At 40.6% G+C, this 19456-nt stretch overlaps 1 protein-coding gene across 1 annotated transcript in view; it reads left to right on the plus strand.

Annotated features, from left to right (window-relative positions):
- Window positions 1–4493: 4493 nt before the first annotated feature.
- Window positions 4494–19456, plus strand: part of ca10a (carbonic anhydrase Xa) — a 937335-nt gene continuing 922372 nt past the window's right edge. Inside the window, exon 1 of the mRNA XM_037691574.1 lies at window positions 4494–4765. Coding sequence (XP_037547502.1) covers window positions 4702–4765 — 64 coding nt within the window. The 5' untranslated portion in view covers window positions 4494–4701. The remainder of the gene's footprint in view (window positions 4766–19456) is intronic.

Genomic DNA, 19456 nt, shown 5'->3' on the forward strand with positions numbered 1-19456 from the left:
ATGTACTACAGCAGTGACTGATTATGTTAACTAAATCCAAAATCACTCTACCAACAGAAAACATGCTATCTACCAACACAGACCAAGGCTTAATATTAAACTGTCCAAATTCCATGTATCAGTTGCTTGAAATATTACAAAAATAATCTCAACATATTCACATAACATTTTAAATCAGATGTTTTGGGGCTTATAAAAGTTGCCTTTTATCATACCTGTGGATCACAGAGAGGAGACGGTTCTTAGACGTTATCCATGCCAGAGCTCGTTTATTCTGAGCTGGCATGCCCAGAGCCAGAAACTACATCCTCCCTGGAAGACCCACAGTCTCATGAGAGTGCCCTCTACTGGTAAGAAGTTGCATGTACAGAATATAAACGAAATAGCAGAGAAGTTAAGACTATCTCAAAATTACAACCAAAAATAGGGGGTGTGGGGGGATTATTTTAATCAAGGTTTATTTTAATTTTATTTTCTTAATGTAGCCATTTCTCAACCCACTACACCAGCCCAGCTAAACACTCCTCACAAAGCCACATTGCTGGTGGGCAGACAATGGTTGGTCGAGTGTCTCCTGGATGGCCGCAGACTTCAGGCTCTCTGGGATTCAAGCTCACAGGTGTCAATCATCGAAGAACGGTGGAAAGAGGCCTATTTACCACAGATAAAGCTGAGAGATGTTGCAGAGATTATGGACACATCTGAACTCACTCTGACTGCAGCAAATGGGACCAACATACCATATCTTGGATGATTTGAGACAACTTTCCAGCTTGTTTCCGGAATTGAACAAACTGAGAACCTGACCATCCCTGTGTTGGTTATGAAAAGTTTTCAGCTGACATGTCCAATTATAGGCTACAATGTCATTGAATACATTTTGAATAAGACTGACCAAGCTAAACAGTCCAGTACAGTGAGAAAAGCATTCCCTAGCCTCAAAAGACACAAGGTGAAAGCTTTTATACAGGCTGTTAGTGTGGATGCAGTTGATGAGTACAAAGTAACGACAAAGAAAGACTGTATTACTGTACCTAAACAAAGTCACATACAGGTTGAGAGTTGCATGGAAGCAGGGCCATTTAAACAAGACGATTATGATGTTTGAGTCAGACTTAAATCCTCAGTGGCCAGACAATCTAGTTTTTTTAACATTTTGGTTAAGGTTAAAGGTACTTCACCAGTCATAACACTAGATGTCTCTAATCCTTCTGATCATGAAATTATTATTTCAAGTCATACAGTATTGGATCAGTTCAGACTATTACAGCTATTTTACCTGCCCAGATGTTTGAAAAAGCCACATCTGTAGCTGCTGTTATCCAGACGAGCACACAAGCCCAGTGTAGCTCTAGTGAAGAGTGGGACCCACAGATCTTAGCCACCTTGATGAAGAGCAGACCGTATTAGTGTGAAACAGATGCACAGAGAGGAATGCCAGTCTTTCTCTAAAACAGACAATGATATAGGCTGCACTGAAATTTTGAAAATGACTATTTCACTCAAAGACAGTGAGCGGGTAAACGCACATGCCTGTCAGTGCCACAGCCACTCCATCAAGAGATGAAAAGTTGCCTGCATGATTTCATAGCAGAACGCTGGGTCAGAAAATCAGACTCGTCACACTCCTCACCAGAGGTGTGCGATAGAAAAAAAGACGGCACTTTAAGACTGTGCATAGATTACAGAGATTTAAATTTTAAAAAATCCTGACTGTCAGCCTATTCCACGCATCCAGGACATTACGGACAGGTTGAAACTCTTGGTTCTCACTTTTAGACCAAGGTAAAGCACCACCAGGGGTTCATGTCAGAAGAAAGTCACCCACTCACTGCTTTTGTGACCCTCTAGGGATTGTAGGAGTGAATTCACATCCCCTTTGGACTCATGCATGCCCCTGCAGCATTTCAGCACTGTATGAAAGAGTGCTTGGATGATGGACTGTGTGACAACATCTGCATCCCCTTACCTGGATGACACATTGGTCTACAGCAAAACATTTCAAGACCACTTGGAGAGCTTGACAGTAGTGCTCCAGAAATCAAGAGACTTTGGTATAAAACGCAAGCCAATTACCGTAATTGCCAGCGTACAAGCCGCTACTTTTTTCCTCACAATTTGTACCCCGCAGTTTGTAAGCAGGAGTGGCTAATTTATGTTGGGTTTTTTTTTACAGACTTCCTGCCGTCTCTCGGTAACTTCCTGCACTGACTAACATTTTCGTTTGACAGAGCTGGGCGCTCATGGCTCCCACACCCTCCCGTCTTGGGGGCGGGCTTTTGTGACACGGAGAGAATGCCCTCAGGTAACCTCATGTACAGACTCTTGCTCAGGGTTTCAAATTCACTACCATAACTCCACCCATGTCATCATGTGGCTGAATGACTGAGTACACTCTCAAAGACAATCCTCCCAATAGACATGCATTCATTTATTCAGAACATTCCCGTATCGTTACTGTATTTTGCGCTTCAAGCACGGGCCTGTTCATTTGTTCAGCTATAATGGAAAACACACAGAGAATGTTTTATGATGCAGCTTTCAAGTTAAAAGCGATTGATCTGGCTGTCGAAGAAAGAAATTCAGTTTATTTCTATAATGCCAATAAGTCAGAACAGAAGTCATCTCAGGGCACTGAACAGAAACATTCATATAAAAATAATAATTTAACATTATTTATCTGAGGAGCAGACTGCTTTGAATTTAACTCTATAGCAGAACTCTCATCTTGAGCAAGCATGTGTCAATATTGAAACGATTGATATTGATAATAATACTACTGATATTGTTTTTAAGTCAAGAGAGAAAAATAATTTTGCAACTTACTGTATAACAGGTAAGATCTTAAATGTTAATAAACTTCAAAAGAAACCCAACAATTTTCAGTCAGGTCATCTGGACAGTTTCTTTTTTTTTTGTTTTTTTTGTGCTGAAACGTTTCACCTTCCATCCAGAAGGCTTCATCAGTCAAGGAAACACATAACACAAAACTGATTCTTCCTCCAAACAGCTTACTCCAAAGTGAAACAAACCAGTTATGTTGATGCTAATATGGTGTCTTTGGCACGCCCCCTCCTCCGGTGCTGGCCCTCTTCCTCTTTGACAGTCATGTCAAACTGGTTCAAAACCAACAAACTCCATGCTCAATAATCCAGGTATGCAATCCAGCAATATTCATTCAGGTAATCTGGACAGTTTCTTTCTTTTTTTTTTGGGTGCTGAAAGATTTCAGCGTTTCAGAAACTGTCCAGATGACCTGAATGAAAATTGTTGGATTGCATACCTGGATTATTGAGCATGGACATTGTTGGTTTTGAACCAGTTTGACATGAATGTTGATGAGGGAGAGGGCCGGCACCAGAGGAGGGGGCGCGCCGAAGACACCATCTTAGCACCAACAACTGGTTTGTTCCACTTTGGAGTAAGCTGTTTGGGGGAAGAATCAGTTTTGTGTTGTGTGTTTCCTTGACTGAAGAAGCCTTCTGGATGAAATGTTTCAGCACAAAACAAACAAAACAACAAAAAAAGAAAGTGTCCAGATGACCTGAATGAAAATTGTTGGATTGTTTACCTGGATTACTGAGCATGCTTTGTTGGTTTCCAAAGAAACCCTTTAAAAAAATAGAGCTAATGTATTCAAGTTATTTTGTGTTCTCTCTGCTCATTCAGCCTGGGATTTAGAGTCCTGGATTATTTGTGTGTGTGTGCTGAGCTCAGACTAATAATTCCTGCATCACTGATGTTGGCAATAAGACTGGAATAGACTTTGCCTAAAATATAAAATCTATCAATCAGTCAGTGAATCAATGAATCAATTAGTTAGTTATTAAAACAACACCAGACATTCAAAGAAGAAAAAACTGTATGAATTATAAAAGTGTACAACATGAACTTTTCTGAGACTTTTCCTTAGATTGATTTTTGGAGTCCAGATTATTTAGCGCCACATTCTTTTTTTATCCCTCAGTTTTGTGAATTATGTAAACTTGTTTTCCTCATACTTTACAAAAACATATTAAATACAAAACAAACAAATTAAACACGCTTGAAATAAATGCGTGTACGGACACACCTTTTCAATGCGCGTCGATTAAATGAAGGCTTTTATTCTGACAGTCACTTCCGGCACTGTGCACGCGCTGCCCGCAGGAACTTGACGGTGTTCGGTTGTAGGACCGCTGCTGAGCCCCGGACCGTCAACCTGCCCCGCGGGGAGTTTGAGAGTTGTGCCTGGGTCTCCAGGTATTAGACGGAGCCCACAGCCGCCCCGGACCACCCGGCCTCCAACCCCGCCCCCTCTCACCCCCTCCCCCCTCTCACCCCCTCCCCCCTCCCTGGCTCTCACCGGGTGCAACACGGATTGTCCGCTCTGAGACGGAACCGCGCGGACTGACAGAGGATGCGACCCATCCAGGGTTCTGGAAAAACACCGTGAACAAACAGCTCGTGTTGGAGACATTTTATTTGATTTGATTTTATTTCATTTTATTTGATTATTTGTGGAGTTGCTTGTTTTTCTTCATCTGTTGGGAATTGTTTTTGGGCTTCTGGTTCCGGATGCTGTGGATAATACCTGGTGGAAGGTGTTCAGCAGCGGGATCCAGCCTGGTCGGACCGGACTTGAGCGCGCGCTAGGTACCGCTCGGTGCCTCTAGTCCTTCTCCACTGTCTCCGTGCGTGATGCGCGTGGAATGAAGACACATGATGGATATAATCTGGGAGATACTCATCATTCTTCACGCCAATTTTATTGTGTGTATATCAGGTGAGTCATGTGGGCGTCGGCTGTGTCCCCCTGTTCTGGGGGTCAGGGTGGGGGAGTTGGCAGGTGATGGAAACCCGAACTGAGCCGGTTCTGAGTTCGGTGGACCGAGTCCAGAAGGAATTCTGCTGGAGAAGCTGCGGGTTTTTGAGTTTGGTGTGTTTTCAAGGCTCCTCTGAGCTGCAGGTCATTGTACATTTAAAAGTTCTGGTTCTGGTTGGTCCTCGGACGCTCCGGTCCTGGGTTCTCCAGGTCCGGTTCTGTGCGCCCCTCTGAGCGCGTGGCTCTCTGCGGTGGATGTGGCGCTCAGCTTGTTCAGCCTGTTATTTGGATCTGTGCGCGTGGGTAGGTCCACCTGAACCAGAACTCCACAGTGGTTCGGACTGTTTTCCTTGATCGCCTGTGGCTGGTGTCGATCCATCCTGGAGTTTTGTGCAGCTGCTCAGACAGCGCGTGTTGGGCACGAGAAGAAATCCACCAAATGACGTCAATCTGGCAGTTCACATCAGAGTTGATGCGTAAAGGATTTGCGCATGAGACTCGCCGAGCCCGCACCTGCAGAGGCTCAGGTCCATGGAGAGCAGGATGTTTTAAATGTAATATTCAGAAATCAGAAAGAGTTTGTGCTCAGTCTTCACTTTCCCTTTGATGCATCTATTTGCGTGTATCTTAAAGAAGCAGGTTCTAAAGCAGAAGTCGTGCATGATCTGGACCATACAATAAATATGAGAAGATCATGTGGTGGATCCTGCTCTGACATGTAATCTGCCTACATGTTGAAAGAATACATCTAATCCCTACAAAGTTTTCAAAATAAAAGTTTACAGCTTCAAGCTGCTCCTAACCCCAGAACATGGCTGTAAGACTCATGTGTTTAAGGTCCGCATCAACGAGTTGTGTGCAGGACTGCAGTTAATCTGACAAATGTCCGGGAACATCCATCTTCAAACATAGACATGGTTCTATTTCACATTACAGCTCTTATATACTGGTTGAGAAGAGCAAACTGAACTCCTTGCAGCTCATCTGCTGCTCTCTTTACATCATATTAGCACGTGAAACTTGCAGTTCTTGAAAGAATGAACATTCCCCAAGTATTGGAAGGACGCGCTGGTGTGGTGGTACTGAATGGGAAATGTATCTCAGCTGTTAGTCAAATATTTGTTCCACCTTGGTACATTTATGATTAAATCTCCTCAAGTGCAATTTAGGAATGACGATATAATTTTGACCAGTTGTGAAATATTGAAGATTTATGATTAGCATGGTCAGAGCAGGACACTTGGGGCTGTAGCCTCAGATGCTTTTTGTTATACAGCTCCTGCGTACGTGTAAACGTGCACTGCTAGCACTGAAGAATTACAGACAGTGCAGTGAAAAGGGTTTGACATGCTCCTTCCAGCTCCTACAACCCAGACTCACTGGTAATTTGCTAACAGCGGCAGCCCAGTTCAGAGTTGCTACAATAACTGCACCTCCTCTGAAAGTGTTCCAACAGGCTGCCAACGTTTCCCCGACACGTACAGGTTGAAGCTCAAAACATCAAACAGCATCTTTTTCTGCCTCTTGTCTGCTGATGTGTCTTTGTTCCCAAACACTTGAGCAGAAGCCCTCGTGCTAACTAACAGCACTGACTCATCCACAGAAATACAGTGTTTGATCCTCTTTCACATGCACATGCACATGCACCTGTGTTCATTCTAACTTTGAACCTAACATAAAGAACATACTGGGTGAGTTTGCATGTTCTCTCTGTGCTGCACGGGTTTTCTCCAGGTACTCCAGTTTCCTCACACAGACCAAAAACATGCATGTTAGACTGATTGGGAACTCTAAATTGTCTCTGGGTATGAATGAGAGGGTGAATGTTTTTTTTTTGTCTCATTTGTCTCTATGTGTCCCTGTGATGGACTGGAGACCTGTCCAGGTGTCCCCTGTCTTTTGCACAGTGACTGCTGGACATGGACACCAGTGATCACAGCGACCCGAAAAGGAAGAAGCGGGTAAACATGATGATGGATGGAAGAACATACTTGGATTATGTGTCTGTGGTCAAAACAAAAATGAATACAAAAAGGTCTCAACGGGTGCTCCTTTAAATTATGAAGTATTTTATTTTAACTTTGGTCAAAAAAGCTCTCAGAGACTCCAAAGTGACACTTGATTTGATGTTTATTTGTACCCCAGCATGTTTACGCCTGGGTGTCGTCTGTACTGGCTGTTTGAGACATATTTGATAGTGAAAACTGTTTTTCCTGCAGATGGCAGGGACTCCTCTCAGAAAAATGTACTTTTGTCTCGCAGTAGAACAGAGCCAGCTGCGTTGGCTGTACTTTGACCCAGCTGTGCACACATGCACAGAGATGTTGATGCAGCTCAACCACACTGGCTGTTACTGAGCCTGGATTGTGAAAATCTGTTTCATCGGTGCCAGGACGTTAATCTGTGATGTAATCAAGATGTAAAGCTTGCTGGTGGTGTGACAGTGAAAAGGAGGTTGTTTCTGTGGGCAATGTGACCCCCCCCCCCCAGGTGATGCTCTGATGAGGAAAAGACAGCTGTACATTTTTTGTAGAGGAACATTTTCAATTGATGTAAAAAACAATGGTGGTGATAAGATTAAAGGGAAAAAATCAATTGAATTGTCCATTTAGTTGAAGCAAAGGAGCATTAATGAGAAGAAATGCTGCAAAGTGCTGTGGAAACAATTAGTGAGTAAATGATGACATGATGGGATGGCATGAAGTCCGTGACTGTCCACTGAGGCTTCCACTGGGCGCACGAACCAGCTTTGTAATGCACGAAACAGAAATGTTCAACTTTTCTGACATAAGTCATTGCACAATGAAACATTTTGGATCCTGAAGTGGAAGAAGTGGTGATACTAAACGTTCATGCCAGTGAACCAGCCCATAATACAAAGTACAAACAAACAGCTATTTTAAAACACTTTCCTTTAGCATTATCTGTCGGGATCTGCTCTTCATCTGGATAAAACCTCAACAGTCAGTCAGCCACCGCTGAAACAAAACTTTCAACCTGAGGTCCAATAACACTCGTGCATGGTGATATAGTACAACTGAACATTTATAACACAGTGAAATATGAAATATTTAAACAAACAGAAAATGATTTGCACATACTGAACTAGAAACTATGTCATCTGTGTATCAGATATTTAGATGATGAAACTATTTTGCTGCGATGATGAAAAATGTTGATTAAACTTTTATTTTTACTCATATTGTCTTAGGAGACCTACTGATATTTATTCTTGGCAGACGTGAAAAATTGGTTCCTTACATGCTCTTAAGTACACATTTTCAATTGTAAGTATGAATCTCTGATATTTCTAATTATTGTGCAAATGGAACCGCAGCCTAAAAAATGTTACAGCTCAGCTAAGCTTTCCAGTCTGTACTGGTAAACTTCAGTTTGGTAGAAAAATAAAACAACGTTTTAACTCCAACACAGTAAGTCCCTCGCTCGCTACTTCGTGGTTCATTTTTTGCGGACTCGCTCTATCGCGCTTTTTCAAAATAAGATTTGGCATGACGCACAGTTGGCTGATTGATGGATGAGCCGCACGATCGGCATGGAATTTTTATTTAAAATAAATTTGCCACAGACTAAAAACTTGCATGTTAATCTGCCTACAGGCCCAGGCCTCCCGTGTAAAAGAGATCTGTGATCTCAGTGGGATTTGCCTGGTTAAATAAAGGTTAATAAAAAAAAAAAAAAAAAATATATATATATATATATATATTTAGCACCTGCTGCACTTTTGTGCAGCCCACAGCTGCAGGATAAGCTTCCTCCTGCAGCTAAACAGCTGTTCTCTGTGCAGAGCGGGAAAGTGGGCGTGGCCAAGAACGCTTGCAGGTGGCTGAGACAGAGAGGGAAACCATGACACTCTGTGCTCTTAGAGCGTTTAGAGTTTAGAAATATTGTTTAGAATATTACGCGAGTGTGGGAAGGGTTTAAAATGCCTTAATATATAAATACTAAAATAAAATACTACTTACTATCCCTACTCCGCGTTTTTTCACTTATCATGGGTCTTCAGGGTTCAGATCCACCGCGATAAATGAGGAACTACTGTACTACAAACTCTAGTCAAAATTATTGGTACCCAAAGTTTGAACCTCACTTTGGTTGAGATAACGTTTAGTGATCAAATGAAAATTAAAAAGGACTTTTAATAGCATGTTATTGCCATATTTTAAAAGTAAGCAAGCAGTTAGCTGATGCCCACTATTGCTGAGGGATTTGAATAGTGAATGTTTGTAGTTTTTGAGATGAGTGTTTTTCTGGACTGGAATTGAACAGGGAATGAGAGTGATGTTTTTGTTGTGTATAAGAACAAAGGTATTATTTTAATTTTTTTGCTTGTCCAAGGCAGCGCAGAGTGACTGATCCTGGCGAATGGAAGGAACTATTTTATTTCCCAGGTGCAATGGTGGAGCCAGTGTTGGCCAAACAGTGGCTCCACCATTGGCCTGATCAATTTTTAATTGTGCATGCCTAGATGCAGCAACACACCAACATGGAAGTCGGTATATCTCACTTTTTTCAAGTTATCCAGCTCACAAGATTGACAGACATTTAAGGTGACAGTCATTCTAGATTTTGAGATGGCAAACCAAATTTTGAAAGAAGCCTTTCTTACCGTTTTGGTGTGATGCAGCCTCATACCTAAATAGAAGCCAGTCCCTCATTATTTGTCTAGTTATCATGTTCACAGCATGGGCCGATGGATAGAGGGAGGGTTTTTCCAATTTTTCTTCACTCCGTGACGTTGGACAAGAGGCCGTAGTAATAAATGAATAAAATTTGCAAAATGATTGTTATTACTGTTTGTGTTTGTATGCCCTGTTTTAGATGTTTTAGATATGATTGTATGTTTCAGTCATCGTTAAGGAAGCAACAAGTCTCTTCCACTATTATTTTTGAGTAGATAGCTGAAAAGTTTGGAAAACATTGGTCAAAATCACAAAAAAAGGGTTAAATCATGTCATCTGGACAGTTTCTGACAATAAAGTATTAATTGTAGAAGATGTGCCTGTGTGAAATGACAGATTGTGAAAGAAACACCACACGAGGATTTAAACTGATAAGTCTTTGTTGGTCTAGTCCTGTTGATGCCATCTGTGGAGACATGTTGGATGACTCAGAGTCAACGATCCTCTCTTGATGTCGTCTGTCTTGGGCTAGCAGAATGTTAAGGATGTGTGTGGAATTAATTTCCATTGAATGAACCAAAGTGACTCCTCTGTGTCTGCTAACCTTCACTTACTGTTCTGACATACTGTTAGATGCTCCAGAAACTACCTGATAACACAATCACTCCACTTGCGATGCTGCCACTTAGGCCTGCTTGTGTTCTAGATGTCCAACTTTTTGTAAATCCAGTTATTTATGTATGCATTTCTGGTTAACTACTTGTGTAACAAATAACATCTAAACTGGACCATTGCTTCTATGTGCTAAATAATTACCAGTATATTCTAACTTGATATTGAACATAAACCAGTGTTTTTCAACCTTTTTTGAGCCAAGGTACATTTTTCATTGAAAAAAAATCACCAGTCACACCATTAACAAAAAATGTAAAAAAAAAAAAAAAAGAAACTCTGGCCTTTAGGGGTGCTTTGCCCCCAGTGCTGAAGATGGTTCTTGGCTTGAACAACGCAGTGTCTATTGGCATCAGAGGCATTTGTAATGTGGGGAGGACACACTGGTGGTAGTGGTGGTGGTGGTGGTGGTGGTGGGGGGGGATTTGGGGGTCCTCCCCCAGAAAATTTTGAATAAAGTAGATGCCATTTCCACAGAGGCTAGCTCCCGTTAGCTGTCCTCCAGCAGACCCCGAGCAGCCGGGACCCCAGGCCGGCTGGGTGACGGTCCAGAACAAGCGTAGTGCTAAGGCTAAGCCCCCAGTTCACCACCGACCCGCTCACGTTTCTAATCGATTTTCCTCGCTCAGTGACACACCCGCTGAGAAACAGACCCTGGTTATTGGCAGCTCCATAGTCCAAAACGTGGCTTTAGGGATTCCAGCGGCCATAGACAAATACATTCCATGGGCCAGAGCGGGCGACATAGAATCTTATCTGAAACTGCTGACTAAGGCTGAATACAGTAAGATTGTTATTCACGTCGGCGGTAATGACACCCGTTACGCCAATCAAAGGTCACTAAAATTAATGTTGCTTCGGTGTGTGACTTTTGCTAAAACCATGTTGGACTCCGTAGTTTTCTCCGGCCCCCTCTCCAACCTGACCAGCGATGACATGTTTTGCCGTATGTCATCGTTTAACCGCTGGGTGTCCAGGTAGTGTTCTGACAATGACGTGGGCTACATAGATAACTGGAGTTCTTTCTGGGGAAAACCTGGTCTGATGCGGAGAGAGGGCATCCATCCCACTTTGGACGGAGCCGCTCTTCTTTCTAGAAAAATGGTTGATTTTGTTGATCCCCCAAATTATTGACAACCCAGGGTCCAGTCCAGGAAGCAGAGTTGTAGTCCTCCACACCTCTCTGCTGCTTCTCCTCTGTTACCCACCCACACCCACATTGAAACAGTGTCAACTCGCCCACGGCTCAAATTAAATAAACCAAAAATCAGCTCTAAAAATATAAACCATAAAAATCTGATTAAAATAAACACAGTTACTTTACCAGAGCAAAATCATAAAATCATTAAATGTGGATTATTGAACATCACATCTCTTTCTTCTAAATTCCTGTTAGTTAATGAACTGATAATTGATCATCATATTGATTTATTGTGTCTGACAGAAACTTGGCTACAACAGGAGGATTTTGTTAGTATAAATGAATCCACTCCTGTTAATTATTTAAATTTTCATGTTCCTACAACAACTGGCCGAGGTGGAGGAGTAGCTTCTATTTTTCAGTCAGGATTATTGATTAATGCCAAACCAGTTATTAGTTATGATTCTTTTGAATCGCTGTCCCTCAGTCTTTCTCATCCAAAATGGAAATCAGAAAAGCCACTTTTACTAGTTGTTATATATCGTCCACAATGAGCTTACTCTCAGTTTTTGTCTGAATTCTCAGAATTATTAACTGACTTACTATTAAATACTGATAAAATCATCATAATGGGTGATTTCAATATTCATGTAGATGTTGAAAGTGACAGCTTAAGCATATCCTTTAATAATTTAATAGAGTCATTTGGTTTTACCCAAAACGTCCGCACATCTACTCATTCTTATCATCACACTCTTGATTTAGTTCTGACCTATGGTGTAGAGATTAAGGACTTGGTAATAGTTCCTCAAAATCCTATTCTGTCTGACCATTTTTTAATAACCTTTGAGTTTACATTAAATGACTACACAGTCACTGAGAGTAAATTTCATTTCAGCAGGTGCTTATCAGAAAATGCTGTAACCAAATTTAAACAATCTCTTCCATCAATGTTTTCCTCTGTCTTGCAGAGTAATGCATCAGAGAACAGAGACTTAGATCATCTAGTTGATCATCTTACAACTTCAATGCAAACTTCACTTGATAAAATTGCTCCAATGAAAAAGAAAGTAATCAATCAGAGGAAACTGGCTCCTTGGTTCAATTCTGAGTTACTTACTTTAAAGCAGCATCTAGAAACCAGGAGAGAAAATGGCGCTCTACTAATGTTGAATAATTTTATTTAACTTGGAAAGATAGTCTGCTAACATATAAAAAAGCTCTCCGTAAAGCTAGAACTTTATATTACTCATCTTTAATAGAGGAGAATAAAAATAACCCTAGGTTTCTGTTTAGTAATATTGCTAGACTAATTAAAAGTCCCATTTCTGTTGAACCATGTATCCCTACAACTATTAGTAGTGATGACTTCATGAGATTCTTTATAAATAAAATTATTTCAATTAGAGAGAAAATTCAAACCATCCTTCCTTCTACTATCTCTAGTCCCCTGTCAAATGAGGCAACTTTAAAAATTTCACTAGAGCCCGATTTATGTTTGGACAGTTTTTGTCCTGTTGAGCTCTGAATTGTCAAAAATAATAACCTCATCCAAACCATCCACATGCCTGCTAGATCCCATCCCAACCAGACTGTTTAAAGAGGCATTCCCCCTAATTAATGTCCACATTTTGGATCTACTTAATTTGTCTTTAATGAATGGTTATGTACCACAGCGCTTTAAGGTTGCTGTAATTAAACCTTTACTTAAGAAGTCTGATCTTGATTCAGAAATTCTGGCCAACTGTAGACCTATATCTAATCTAACTTCCATCTCAAAAATTCTAGAGAAAATAGTTGCAGGTCAGTTGCGTGAAAATCTACAAAGAAATAATCTGTTAGAAGAGTTTCAGTCAGGGTTTAGAGCTTATCATAGCCCAGAAACAGCACTAGTAAAAGTCACTAATGATATTCTCATGGCCTCAGACAATGGACTTGTGTCTGTACTGGTCCTGTTAGACCTCAGTGCTGCATTTGATACAGTTGATCACAATATTTTACTACAGAGGCTTGAAGATGATATTGGGATTACAGGAACAGCTCTAAAATGGTTTAAATCATATCTATCTGATAGATTCCAGTTTGTAAATGTAAATAATACATCTTCTTCATACACCAAAGTTAGTCATGGAGTTCCTCAGGAATCAGTGCTTGGGACAATACTCTTTACTTTATATATGCTTCCATTAGGTAAAGTTATTAAACAGCATGGGATACATTTTCATTGTTATGCTGATGACACACAATTATATTTGTCCATTAAACCCAATGAATCCAATCAGCTACTTAGACTACAAGCATGTCTTAAAGACATAAAAACCTGGATGACCCTTAACTTTCTCCTGTTGAACACAGACAAAACTGAGGTTTTGGTTTTTGGACCTGAGCACCTTAGGAATTAATTTTTCAGTCTTTCTCCCTCCTTAGATGGCATTAATCTGTCCTCCAGTTCTAATGTTAAAAATCTTGGTGTTATTTTTGATCAGGACATGTCTTTTATCCCCCACATTAAAAACGTTACCAGAACTGCCTTCTTCCACCTGCGTAATATCACTAAAATTAGAAACATCTTACACACACACACACACACACACACACACTGAACCAAATTATGTACACAGGGTCCCAGTTACATCCAACAATAAAATGTAAAAGAAAAACCATAATAAGATCTAAGATATGAACTAAGAAAAACATTAACTACAAATATGCTACGCACTAATAACATAAAACAATAAAAACAATACACCAAACAGCAGCATGAACGGGTCTGTGTGAACAGCTGAGCATGGATGAACACATCAACATGAAACAGATCAGCAGCAACATAAAACTGATCAGCAGCAACATGATGTGATTTTTTTCACAGTGATTATTCTGGTTAGAGATTCATGAGTCTAACAGCCTCAGGGTAGAAGCTGTTCCTCCATAGGCGTCGCAACCAGTATATGTGAAGGGGACAAGTCCCCCCCACATTCCAAAAACGTTCATTTGGACCCCCCCACTTTTACTATAAAACATTAGTTCAAGCGGCACAGTTTATTTTTCTTTGTGAACGAATCCATTCCACTTGATTAATAGTAGAATACTCAAACCACTAAAACATGCCACGGTCACAATATACGGTGGTCACAGAATATAGTGTAACACCTGCAGTGTTTCTGTGCGTCTCCTTCTGCTTCGGCAGAAAACGTGCACAGGTGGAGGAGGTGGAGGCACCTCTATGTTACTCGCTTGCCAGATAAGCGAGCTTTTTGCAGGCAGTTGTTGACCGGGGGGTTGATCATAAACATATATTTATGTTAGGAGGAGATAAGTGCAGCGATACATCTGTAGCATGTTCTCTTAGCAGTAAGTGTGACGCTGTCAGACGCTGCAGGTGTAAGAGACGCTATGTGTTCAGGTGCATTAAAGTTGAAATGTCTCTAAAACCCCACACCTTATTGTCCTCAAGCTTCATGAGAAACATCATTTAGATGAGCAGTGTTGAACACAAGTAAAAAAAGTCTAGTGGTGATGTTTTTTATTTCTCTATAAAGACAAATAGTGCTGACCTACATATTAAAGTGTATTAAAGTTAAAATTACTTTAACCCACAGCTGAATTTACACAAACTTGGTGAGAAACATGTTTTAAATGTGTGGAATTAAAGGAAATCTAGGTGAAATGTTGCTTTTTTGTACAGTAGTGAACACTTTTTTTAAAACGCGCGCACGCACACACACACGCACGCACACACGCGCACACACACACACACACACATCATTGTGTGCCCCCCCCAGATTACGGATGCTTCTGACGCCCTTGTGTTTTTCAGTGAATCTACACTTAATGCTCCTCAACCTCATTCCTGAGGGGAGTGGGTCAAAAAGTGTGTGTGCTGGGTGAGTTGGGTCCTTCATCAGGAGACTGACTCCAACATCGTCTGTGCAGCCTTCACCACTCTCTGCAAAGCTTTTCTTTCTGCAGCTGTGCAGCCTCCATGCCACACGTTGATGCTGGAGCACAGGATGCTCTCCACTGCACACCTGTAGAAGGAGGTGAGGACTGAGCTTCCAGACCAGCTCTCCTCAGCCGCCTGAGGAAGTAGAGTCTCTGATGAGCTTTCTTCATCAGACTGGACGTGTTGCTCCAGCTGAGGTTGTTATTCATGTGTACACCCAAGTACTTGTAGCTGGAGACCACTTCCACCGCAGATCCTCTTATTTTTGGGATGGTGTAGGTGTGTTTGTTTCTTCTGAAGTCTACAACCATCTTCTTCGTCTTCTTCACATTGATGTGAAGGTTATTCTTCCTGCACCAGCTCTCCATGTGTTCCACCTCCTGCCTGTAGCTGGACTCATCATTCATCGTTGTATTTCATTAATTGTATTGTAGTATTGCCAGTCACTAGACAGCACAGACACTCAACAATGGCATGTTATTTCCAGATAACAATTAATTAGTTTTCAAAAAAATGTTTTTAGACCAATTAAGCAAAATTGAATAATTTCTACGGCACACCTGACAATCTGTCATGGCACACTAGTGTGGCGTGGCACAGTGGTTGAAAAACATTGCCATATGCTAATGTGGTTAGTACTTTTATGTTTAGTCCTATGTTTAAAAAAAACCTCAAACAGATTATTATTGTTTATTGATTCCAATTTTACTTTCTTAGTTACAAACTAAATATTTGAAATATTTGCTACATTTTACAACCCCATCTTTCAGTTGGTGCAGTCCAACTTAGTAGCAGTGGTCAGTAGCTGTTAGCATTCAGCTATGGACATAGGAAAGAAAGCCAAGTCATCTAAAAAGTAAAGTCAGGTTCTCTGGATGGATTCTTCTTGTTGAAATGTTTCGACTTTTATCCAAAAGACTTCCTCAGTCTGAGGAGCTGCAATCAACTCAGTCTTATAAATAGCACCTTCTAATAGTGGATTAACCGATTTGCTGGTGACAGCCAAAGCTAGGTGTTCACATGATAAAGGAGGACCATCAGCCTGATCGTTAGTGCCCTGATGGCCGCTTTCTATGCAGAGGCCTGAGTGATACTAGCAATAACAGCATTGTAAGAGGGGGACAGTTGAACATGGAGGTCGTGGCTGTCACCAGCATCTGGTTGATCCACATGAGAAATGACTACTTATAAGACTGAGTTGATTGCATCTCCTCAAACTGACAAAGTGTTTTGGAAAAAAGATGAAATGTTTCAACAACAGGATCTGACTGAACGGAGGACCTGATTTTACTTTTTAGATTTGCCTGCTTGGACTATTGAGCATGCATCAGGAAAGCCAAGTCATATTTTAAAGAGTCGAAACTGGGTTTTAGAGCTTTCTGAACAGATTTCTGGGCTTGGGACGAAAATATTTTTAAACTGAAAGGTTTTCTAAAAAGTGTGAAGGTTGCTGATATTTTCATTCCAGCTTTTGCTCCCCCATTTTATGATATATCATATCATAAAAGATATGATATATCATATATCTTGTATATATCGTCTTGTATATACTGTAATTGCAACAGACAGAACATTTCATGGTGCAGAAAATATAAGGTCTAAGCCATGTTAGAGCACACAGCTTTACAGTAACATGTTTCTGTTACAGGAACTTATGGTAACTCTACTAGGACAAACAACACTGCTCAGCTGATTCTCTTAAATAAACTATTGAATCTATTCTTGTTGAACTATAATCATGTCCTGAGGTGAATTTTTGTTTGAGTTACAATGCCAAATAAAAGCCAGTATGATCAGTAAAACAGTTTTTATCTGTGATGCCTAAACAGACACTAAACATTCATTAAAAGCACAAAGGCTGTGGTCTAATGAAATCAGTACAGTCAAATAAAATTACACAGCATTTAGTCTGTCATTAGCAAATTACTGAGAAATATGTAATACAGTATAGGCCACCTGTAATTATCACTAACACAAAACACTTTCAATCTCACTACAAACACATAGCAGGTAGCAGAAAATTACAGAGCGATTGGACAAAATGGGTTCGTGCTCAGTGTGGTAAATGCCGACCGCCCGGCAGCAGCCGTTCTGCTTCTCTGCCAGCGAGGTTTTTGCTGCTCGGAAAGCGGTGGAGCAAATTGAAAAGTCCACTCATTCTTTATATTTTCAATTGCCAAAGCAGTCAATCAAGAAATCAAGGGTAGCTTGAGAGCTCTCTGTGAGTCAAGCAAAGATAAGTTTCCTCCAGTTGCTTGGAATAAGTAAGAACGAACTTTAAAGAGTCCGAACCCTTTTGGATTTACTGCTCAGGTCAATCTGAAAACAGTTTTTTACTGATGAGAAAATAGGCGAGTCATGAGAAGCAGTGGCATAATTGTTGATTATGGCACTACATTGCTAATTATAAACCGTAAATTAATTGTTATTTAACAAAATTACTTTGAAGTTCCACAGTCTTCATGAAATACTCCACAGGCCCTCTAATGGGCATGTTCTTCCTATCCGTGTCATATTCTTTTGACGAGTGAACTGAGTTCCAACTCGAATCATTTTTATCAGAATACCGTAATATTCAGATTACTATTTATAGGCTGCTCAACTTAAAGTTGATTCATTTGAATGAACCTGCCAGATAAAGTGTTACATCTATATTTTTAATACATTCTGTTCAGTGGAGTTCTTTAGTGCCAACGTCGAACCAAAGTAATCTCAGGGCAATTTAATTAGAGAGAAAGGTTGGACAGTACTGTATCTATTTTTAGATAGTGTTAAGTCGTCTTTAAAATATAAATTAGCTTAACTGTAAATTAGTTTTATCTTATGCCTACATTTTCTTGTCATACTGCTGCATTAATACCGCATGCAGTTTTAGGGAATTTTAAAAGAAATAACATTTTTATGGTTGATTTTTTATACTAGAGATGCAAAGCAAATGACTCTTTGCTACACCTAAAATGGTTTATCAGCTCATAACAGTTATTCAATTAATAAAAGGCCAAACAAAAAAGTTCATAATGGAACAAAATGATCATCTGTTCGTCCGTCTGTCCGTCCATCTTTCCACTTATCTGTGTTTAAGAGTGGATCAACCACTCTGAGAAGGTGCTATTTATAAGACTGAGCTGAATACAGCACCTCAGACTGAGGAAGTCTTTTGGATGGAAGACTAAACGTTTCTACATTTTTTTGTTGTTGTTGTTTTGCTTTGTTTAGTTTTTTGAATGTCCAGAGGACCAGATTTAACTTTTTTAGATACTTGAAGTCCTGCACCTTTGTGACCTCTGCACCTTGTAGCCTCTCTGTTCCAGCAGCCTCCCTCTCATTCATGCACTCTGTCTCACTACAACTGACATTCATTCCGCTTCTTTCAAATGCACACCTCCACCTCTCCAAGTTCTCTTCCACCTGTTCCCTGCCGTCTTGTTAGCCGTTAAGGATCGTGTCTTCGATATGATAAGCTGCTGCTTTATTAATGTCACAGCATCTCTCAATGTAAGACTTGAAAATCTGTGTAGTTCTTTTTCTGCTTGTCCAACTTCACACAGCCTCACGTGCTGCTTCACACACGCTTACTAACATGCAGGCGGCGCAGCTGAAGAGGATTATTATTTAATATATGTACAGTAAATACTTTATTTTTTAGACATTTAGTAGAGTTACAGCTGTTTGTTAATAAATGTGCCTGTGTGACAACTGGGACAAAGCTTTCACTCAGAAATATATCTTTGTTATTTATGGAAATATAAAATATTAATTCATTCAAACTTTATTTATACATGTTAGGGTGCATTCACACCAGCCCTGTTTAGTCCGCTTTAATCGAACTCATTTTCCTAGAAAGTCCGGTTCATTTAGGGAGGTGTGAACACGCCATCGAACTCTGGCCCAGGCTAAAACCTAGGTCTCGGTCCGGTAGAAGCGAACTCCAGCGCGGTTCGAGTACAGTGTGAATGTAAACAGACCAGACCCCGCTCCGCAGGGTAAACAAACACGCATTTCTCTGACCTTATATGGAGCTGTCAGCTGCCTTGTGTGAAAAACAATATTCTCCATGGTCTTCGGTCTCATCTTCTGCTCATGCCGAGTCCATTTTTGAAAAATGACAAAATATAACTCATAAAACTGCTAAAACTTGATGCCACTTTGTTTTTATTTTTATTTACAGAAAAAGAAGAAGAAGAAGAAGACGTGTCTTCAGAGGTTTTTGTGTTGTTTCTTTCAGTAGTTCTTGGTGCAGCGCCCCCACAGGCGAG

Source organism: Nematolebias whitei, chromosome 17 (genome assembly GCF_014905685.2).
Source record: "Nematolebias whitei isolate Nwh7 chromosome 17, NemWhi1, whole genome shotgun sequence".
In the NCBI taxonomy this organism is placed as follows: Eukaryota; Metazoa; Chordata; class Actinopteri; order Cyprinodontiformes; family Rivulidae; genus Nematolebias; species Nematolebias whitei.